Source organism: Electrona antarctica (assembly GCF_951216825.1).
Source record: "Electrona antarctica genome assembly, chromosome: 10".
In the NCBI taxonomy this organism is placed as follows: domain Eukaryota; kingdom Metazoa; phylum Chordata; class Actinopteri; order Myctophiformes; family Myctophidae; genus Electrona; species Electrona antarctica.
The window spans coordinates 39,373,315-39,381,550 of record NC_136791.1 but is presented as its reverse complement, the minus strand read 5'-3'; the positions used below and the strand labels follow the sequence as shown (position 1 = coordinate 39,381,550).

The following is an 8,236-nucleotide window of genomic DNA, read 5'->3' as shown; positions in this document are numbered from 1 at the left end:
TGGAAAAATAAAAAATGTGATGGCATCGTGACTACGAGCTGTGCGGCCTCTCTCCTTTCTCAGTCATAGTTCCAAATAATATGACATATTCCCGATCTTGATGCGAGGTCATTAATATATTAATGACCTAGCATCAAGATCGGGAATATGTCATATTATTGAAAACCTATAGGTTTACAATCTCGTTCCTGAATCCATATGGCAATCAATTTCCGATTGTAACGACTTTGTTGTGGGTATCATTTTGTTTAATTTTCAATGGTGATACTTTGATTGTGTTTAAATATAACTTCGGCTATAAATATAACACCATGCAGAACTATACACCACACATCGCGCAAAACCATATTGAGGATACAAGATCGGTATAATGTATAGGCTATGTCTGTAGGCATAAGTTTATTTCTCTCTTCACATTGTAACATTAATCATTTTTTATATAGGCTATGATAGGCTACTCCAGTCGAATGGGCATTAAGAAAACAAACAGCATTTAGAAACTGCAGAATGCTTGGCATCTGTTCAGCACCCTGGACAGCGACTAAACAACTGCCCTGCATGCAGACAGCAGATACATTTACTGCCAGTCTGACTGTCACCTATAGAGACGAGAGAGAGAGAGAGAGAGAGAGAGAGAGAGAGAGGGAGGGAGAGAGAGAGAGAGAGAGAGAGAAAGAGAGAGAGAGATAGAGAGAGAGAGAGGGGATTAGTCTTGACCGCCTATACATTCATAGGTGGGATTAGAGCACACAGTGTGTGTGAGAACATTGTTATAGGCTGTCCTCTCCGGCTATGTGTCTATATCCTATATTGTCTGCGCTCTCTCCTCATGACATTTCATATTGGTGGATCTGTGTGATCATCAGGCGACATTGATTCACACCTGCGTCCTGCTCTATTTTGAGGGTCTGAGGGGAATCATTACAGAAACATCTCTAGACCAATCAAAAAGAATGGCCGACGGTCTTCAGGTTGTTAAAATTGGGATTTCAATGAAGATGGTGCCCCAAAACAGCGCCGTGTATTTCAAGTCGGATGGAGCGAGATTTGGCCTAACGCGGACAATAAAGCTGTTGACGGGCTCCAAGTACAAAATCGAAGTGGTCGTGAAGCCCGGCGCGGCTGAAGCCACGTATGTAGACTGATTTCCCCTCTCAGATGTCTGTGGATTGTCACTATCTCTTTACAATGCTTTTTTTTAAAACTCTTCTCAATCAGGGTAATAATTTGAACTCGAAAAATGTCCTTTACAAAGTTTTAATAGGCCATATGCTGCTGTTGTTTATCTTACATAAACGCTAACGCACCCTAATATAGCCTCCAACATAGTTTCGCTGCTCTGTCATGATCAGTGGTCGACATCAGTCAGACATGACTGAACGCGACAGAAGGCCTATCCAGATTATAAACACCCCTGCTGGCTGTGTGTCAAATCCACGGTGATTAGAGAGAGGGTGAGAGAGAGAGATAGAGAAGAGAGAGAGAGAGAGAGAGAGAGAGAGAGAGAGAGAGGGAGGGAGAGACAGAGAGAGAGAGAGAGAGAAAGAGAGGGAGGGAGGGAGAGACAGAGAGAGAGAGAGAGAGAGAGAGAGGGAGGGAGAGAGAGAGATAGAGAGAGAGAGATAAACGGGTGTGGCTACTGGCTATAGATCTCCCTCGATCCTCATGTCTTGGTTATAACACTTGACTTTGATTGATTGATTGAAATATTTATTAACGGTTTGCAGAATTACAGTACATTTCAAGCACAACTCAATACAAAGACTGTTAACTGTGAGTGGACGACCCAATAAAGCATTAAACTTGTTTACAAGAGGGTCCACCTTGTTCAATTCATCAAAACATTTAGAGACGTACAAATAGACACTTCTATATAGCCAAAGAACAGAACAGGAATTCATCATAAAGGAGGTAAAAAGGAGGGGAAAAAGGGGTGGGGGGGGGGGGGGGATTCCGATTTTACGGGGGCCAGTTTCGAATTGCAGCCGTCCGTAGGTGCCCTTTGAGAGCGGTTTTGAAGGAGTCAAGGGATTCGCATGTCTTAATGACATAGAATAGATGGAAATATATAACACAACAAATCTATCAGGGTTAAATATCCAACTGCCCCAATACCTCAAAGTCCACAAGTTTTATTATGGCTTCTGGTGACTTCCTTATCCCTCAATATTCAATAACATTATTTATCAATCATCTGACATTTTGTCTATATAGGTCAATAACAAATAGATATCTGTGTGCTTCACACATAAGTGATCTTCATCATACATGTATCAGGTCTAGATTAGATCTATGTTCTGTTCATAACTTAGGTCAGGATGTTAAATGTCATAATCAAATGCAAACCATGCACTCTTCTCAAAGTTATTGCGCTCCAGTCCACAGGTTTCTCAGACCGGTCAGACCGGTCAGACCGGTCAGCTTTCTTATGGATCACGTCCCTTGTTCTGCTATCAGGAGCAGGTGCAAGATAGAGCTAACCACCACTTCTTGCACCGCTGTCTGTTCTCTAAAACACAATTTATTTGATGCACGCGACAGTTTAGCCTCGGTAGGCCTACTCTATGCACAACAATGTATGCCTACAGGCTCCATCGCCATTCGTTCATGTCATGTTTTACGAACTATAGGGTATCAAGTTTTACAGTCCATTTAAACATGATTTTTAATGTGACAATCTAACAGTGCCACGTTTCCCTCTGTGCTGTCCACATATAGGTCCATGAGTGTGGGAGCGGTGACGTTCCCCCTGGAGCAACTGTCCAAAGACCCCCAGTCCGTTGTGTACACTGGCCTGTATGAGACCGAAGGAGTCGAACGCACCAAAAGTGGGGAGAGACAACCTGTCCAAATCACCATAGAGGTGATTGAACATGAACTTGGCTCTGCGTGAGAATATACTCTGTTTAAAGTGTTTTATTCTACGTGCTTAGTTCCCCACTCTGGTCCTGGGAATGTTTAGATGTTTTTGTTTATTTAGATGTGGATCCCTGCAACCTTTTATCCATGATGTTATCCTTACATCAGACATAAGCTGAGACACCCCCCAACTCACGTACACGCTCGCTCGCTCGCTCACGTACGCAGTGTTTAAATCTAACAATGTTATGATTGTACTTCACAATGATGTTGCACATATGGGAGTTCGCTATTTTAAAGTCACAGTGGATGTATGACGAGTTGGACTGAGAATCACATTAAAACACACAGGCAGAGACAGCAGATGAAAGGAAGGACTTATTTAGAAAATGGTCAGGAAACTGAATTACGATTCTGTGCAACATGTTTAAAATATTGCCTCATGGATCCTGGGCTGGCTCACCTGGTAAGAATGCATACAAGCAGTGGTGGAAAGTAACTGTGTACATTTTCTTGGGTAGCCTACTGTACTTAAGTCCTACAATTTTGAGTTATTTGCACTTTGGCACAGTCGGTAGTGCTGTCGCCTCACAGCTAGAAGGTCCTGGGTTCGATTCCCGCTGTGGGCGCTGGGGGAGTGTTCTCTCCTCCGCGTCATCAGTGCCCATACCCGAGGCGGGGTTGGCGAAAGGGCCTTTCTGTGTGGAGTTTGCATGTTCTCCCCGTGTCCTACCTCCCCCTGGCCAGCGGGGGCTCCTGATGGAGGGGAAAGGAACTGGTCGGAATAACGTGTTCCTTCCACGCGCTACGTCCGGCCGGGGAAACTCCCCCCTGTCAGGTGAAAAGAAGCAGCTTGGACTCCTCATGCATAGAAGGAAGCATGAGGTCAGTCCGCTGCCCCCCCAGGTTGGCAGATGAAGTGTAGCGCCCAGGAATACATTAGATAATTGACACTGGGTGAAAAAATGGGTTGCAAAAATCGTGGGATAAAAAAAACATTTTTTTACTTGAGTGTTGCCAATTTCCAGTACTTTACTTCTACTCCACTACATCTCAGAGACAAATATTGTACTTTTACTCCAATACATTTATTTGAAACTAGTTACTTTGTAGATTTTGATTATAATTACAAAACATGTAGTAACCACTTCAGCGCTATATACATTTCAGCCATTTGGAAATAGCCGATCTACAAGCTTGTAAATCTGCTATTTTCAGAAGATTTTTAGACATTTTAAAACTTGAAATGAGACATTCTGCATATTGAGTACTTTTACTTTTGGTACTTTAAGTACATTTTGAATTCTGGACTTTTACTTATAACGGAGTACTTATATAGTACTTATATATTACAGTATTTATACCTTTACTTAAGTAAAACAGGCGAGTACCTTTACCACTGCATACCAGATAAGGCTATAGTCCTTCCTGCAGCTCGCCTGGGTTCAAATGTGATCAAAGTCCCTAAATGCTTGTCATCCCCTCTCTCCTGCCTTTACTGGGTTACTGGGTCTCTTTCCTGGGTATTATAAATAAAAGAGGAAATGTCCAAAAACCTCTCAGCCCAGTCAAGTACAGCTATACCCCAGATCTAAACATCTGCTAGATCTGCTACTCTTATGACAGTAGCTGGGTTTATTTGGGGTCCACATCAACAGTACGTTTCATTCTAAACATTCTCAATCGCAGGTCGTAACAAGGTGATGAGTTACAGTAGTTATCTACTGTCTGGTCAGATGTTTGACTTAATTAACTGTTTAAATGCTAGGGACGTTAAGACGAGCTGAATCTAATTATGCACTGATTGCCAGGGACGTTTTTTATTTATTTTTATCCATATTTTGAAAATTCCTCTAATCTGGTGTGCAGGTGATGACATGCACATGACATGCACAATAGAATTACATTTTCTTTATTGTCTCCACCAGGCCGAAGGCATGGGGAGAGAGTATGTTTTGCACTCCGTCCGTGTGTGTGTGTGTGTGTGTCCGTCCGTCCGTCCGTCCGTCCGTCCGTCCTTCCGTCCTTCCGTCCGTCCGTTACCAGCTAATCTCCGGCACCGTTAACCCGGTCGATGCCAAACTTTGCACACACACTCCCTGGATGCCAACGATGAACCTCTGCCCCGCAATTTCCATAACGGCCTGTTATAGCGCCACCATGAGGCAGCTTTTCACATTGTTTACCTAAAACTGCACCGATCTGCGTGAAACGTTGCATGCACACTCCCTAGAGGCCAAGGAAAAACCTTTGACCTGCATTTTCCACATCTGCCTTTTATAGCGCCACCAGGAGGCCGAATTTTGTAAAACACATTTTTGGATATTACTCCTCCAGATTCTGTCCAAAAATCTCAAAATTCGTTACACAGTATCTCTATGGTCATGTGCTCAAGTCGGATCTGTCCGATATTTCATATTCCATCCTAATTGGCTATAATTGGCTTTCACAGTTTGCAAGATTGCCCCGTTTTGAACAAAAGCCTCAAATCATGAACGCAGCATGCAATTTACGTCAAATCTTTCACACATTTTCTTACTAGGCTGAGGAATATATCCCACCCTTTTCACATTGGCCTGTTATAGCGCCACCAACAGGTTGATTTTTGCAAAACACATTTTTGGAACAAAATGCCTCAAATCATCCAATTGCCATCAAAGGCAAACATATTACTTATTTATATTACTCCTAAACATTTTGCCAAACATCTCACACAGTCCTATCCTCCTGGTGGAGACCTGTGCCCAGAAGGGCACTTTTTCTAGTTTTCTTTATAATGGGCTTCGGTGGCACCGAGGACCAAAACTGGTGTCCACCAGGTGGCACTGAAGGTTAATATGAGATTTGCCATGAATCTAGGGGCACTGTACAACACAATCTATAATGAGGAATTTAGGCCACAACTGTGCACAATTACTAACGACACTTGGGTGGCCCCATTTGACATTGTTAATCAATAACCATGCACTGATCTACTGTGCTGGGATTGTGTGTATGTCTGTTTGCATGAGTGTGTTTGTGAATTTGTGTGTATTTACCAATCTGTCCTCTGCATATTCCCCCTTTAAATCACTTTCAGCCTGGCGTGCTCTGTGTTTGAGAGAGAGAGAGAGAGAGAGAGAGAGAGAGGAGGGAGGGGGGGGGGGGGGGGGGATTGAATGTTGAAGGCAACGATGAATGCCAGGCAATAATTAGTTTGAATCCATACTCTTAAGACAACAAGAAAATAGCATTTGGTAATCACTTTAATTTAGTCAATTAATATGACTGTCAACTATGATTACAAGTAGACATTCGCTCTGTTTCTCTCCTCGTGTGTGTGTGTGTGTGTGTGTGTGTGTGTGTGTGTGTGTGTGTGTGTGTGTGTGTGTGTGTGTGTGTGTGTGTGTGTGTGCGCAGAATCATGTCTGAGCCCATGAATGTACTGTATCTTAATCCTCTTCATTCTGGACATTCTAGACATTCGCTCTGTCTCTCTCCTCGTGTAACACTGGACCTCGTGTGTGTGTGTGTGTGTGTGTGTGTGTGTCTGTGTGTGCGTGTGCGTGTGTGCAGAATCATGTCTGAGCCCATGAATGTACTGTATCTTAATCCTCTTCATTCTGGAGCATAAGGTTGCAATAACATTCCATTTTGTGAATGTAGGCCTATGTTTATGTCTCTATGCATTAACTGTGTATAACTGTATGTTTCTCTCTTCAGTTCACAGAAGTGGGCCTGTTTGAGACAGTGTGGCAGGTGAAATATTACAACTACAACAAGAGGGACCACTGTCAAGGGGGGAACAAGTTCAACAGCATTGAGTATGAATGCAAGCCCAATGACACTCGTACCCTCATGTGGGTCAACAAGGAGCTGTTTGTCTGATGAGCAAGGAAGAGATATGCTACGCTATGAAAAAGTACCCTTCTGACTCAGTCATCAAACTGCATTTATTATAAATACATTACAGTCCTGACGTCACTCGCTCATCCTCTGGGTCACACAAGTATTTCCTCTATGGAAAATAACATTGATCATCTTAGAATCGTCTCATATAAGAATAAAAATAAAAATAAAAATAAACTGTCCCGGCAATAATGTTGGCTCTGTATAATTTACGATAGTCAAATGTAATTAATTTGGTGGCGGTAACATTAGTGATTTCTTTAAGAGTTGATACGAAGGACCATTTAAGTCCATAATTTATTCTGACCCCTCCCCAAAAAGGCCTATTTGTCCTGACCCCTTATCCATAATTTATACATTATGGATAATTATCTTCATCTCAACTCTTCACTGTTAATGCTTCATACCCATATGAGTCAAACCACTGGGATCATCAGTTCTTATGTTACGTGATATTAAACAAGTCTATGGGAATTCAGAATGGGGCAAAAAAGATGACCCAGGTAGGATGCGCAAATTACGTCAAACTTCGGTGCTCTATTGAACCTCAGGTGAAAGTGTATTTGTATTTGTGTGTGTGTGTGTGTGTGTGTGTGTGTGTGTGTGTGTGTGTGTGTGTGTGTGTGTGTGTGTGTGTGTGTGTGGTAGAATGTGTTTGTGAATGTTTTGTTGGTGTACAAATGCAATAAAATGGACACATACGGGTCCATTTGTTCACAGTGTTAATTAACTCAGGATTTTACGATGTGGAAACTAAGATGTTGACTCACAAAAGTAGCAGTGTTTTTTCAAATTATGTCAAATGGTACAGCCCTCAGGGATTTTTGTGTTATCTTTTTAGCATTATTGTATAACTGTACCTTTTTGCAAACTGTTAATAAAGTATTCAACCAATCAATCAATCTAACAATCAATTAACAGTAAAGCTGAAAAGGAGATGTTCAGAGGGCAATTTGATCCATTGCGTTGTGGATCATCATACTATAGTGTTTTTGTAGCTTGTTTTTTAAAGTTATGAGTGAACTTTTCTAACATTTTGTGTGTTTTGGAAAATATCTATTGTGTTGAATGCTGAAACTGCCAGATACTGTAGCATTTTGGAGTGAAGTCTTAAATAATTATAGTCTTGTGGTGTACATGTTTATTCATATTCACTTAAATAAAAAACGTTTTGTCATTTTGGTGAATTTGACTGTCTGAATATTGCCATTCTACCTTAAACCCATATTTTTGAATATAAATATTTGAATTTCCAAAACAACCTACATTTCATGTGTCTTGTTATCATAGAGATAAAAAGGAAACTTCACCATTGGAAACCTAGCTGTGGCTGCAAATTTCCGGCGCCAAGAAAGCAAGCTCTCAACATGTTTTGTCAGATTCCTCACAAATAGAACAATATGATTCAGGTTAAATATCTGCAAAATGTACCTTTAAAAAAAAAGAAGAATATCAGATTAGAGATGTCCGATAATATTGAACCCCCCAC

At 41.6% G+C, this 8,236-nt stretch overlaps 1 protein-coding gene across 1 annotated transcript; it reads left to right on the top strand.

Annotated features, from left to right (window-relative positions):
- Positions 1-778: 778 nt before the first annotated feature.
- Positions 779-7,963, top strand: cnrip1b (cannabinoid receptor interacting protein 1b). The gene is made up of 4 exons (XM_079512002.1): positions 779-1,132; positions 2,719-2,863; positions 6,562-7,328; positions 7,396-7,963. The coding sequence occupies exons 1-3, from the start codon at positions 954-956 to the stop codon at positions 6,724-6,726; spliced, it is 489 nt and encodes a 162-aa protein (XP_079368128.1). The 5' UTR covers positions 779-953; the 3' UTR covers positions 6,727-7,328; positions 7,396-7,963.
- Positions 7,964-8,236: the final 273 nt, after the last annotated feature.

What these genes read in the sequence shown, in the direction of transcription:
- cnrip1b (XM_079512002.1), top strand. Translation starts at nt 954, where the DNA reads ATGGCCGACGGTCTTCAGGTTGTTAAAATTGGGATTTCAATGAAGATG. An exon ending in CCCGGCGCGGCTGAAGCCAC is followed by an intron (nt 1,133 to 2,718) that starts GTATGTAGACTG and finishes GTCCACATATAG; the next exon opens with GTCCATGAGTGTGGGAGCGG. An exon ending in CTGTCCAAATCACCATAGAG is followed by an intron (nt 2,864 to 6,561) that starts GTGATTGAACAT and finishes TTCTCTCTTCAG; the next exon opens with TTCACAGAAGTGGGCCTGTT.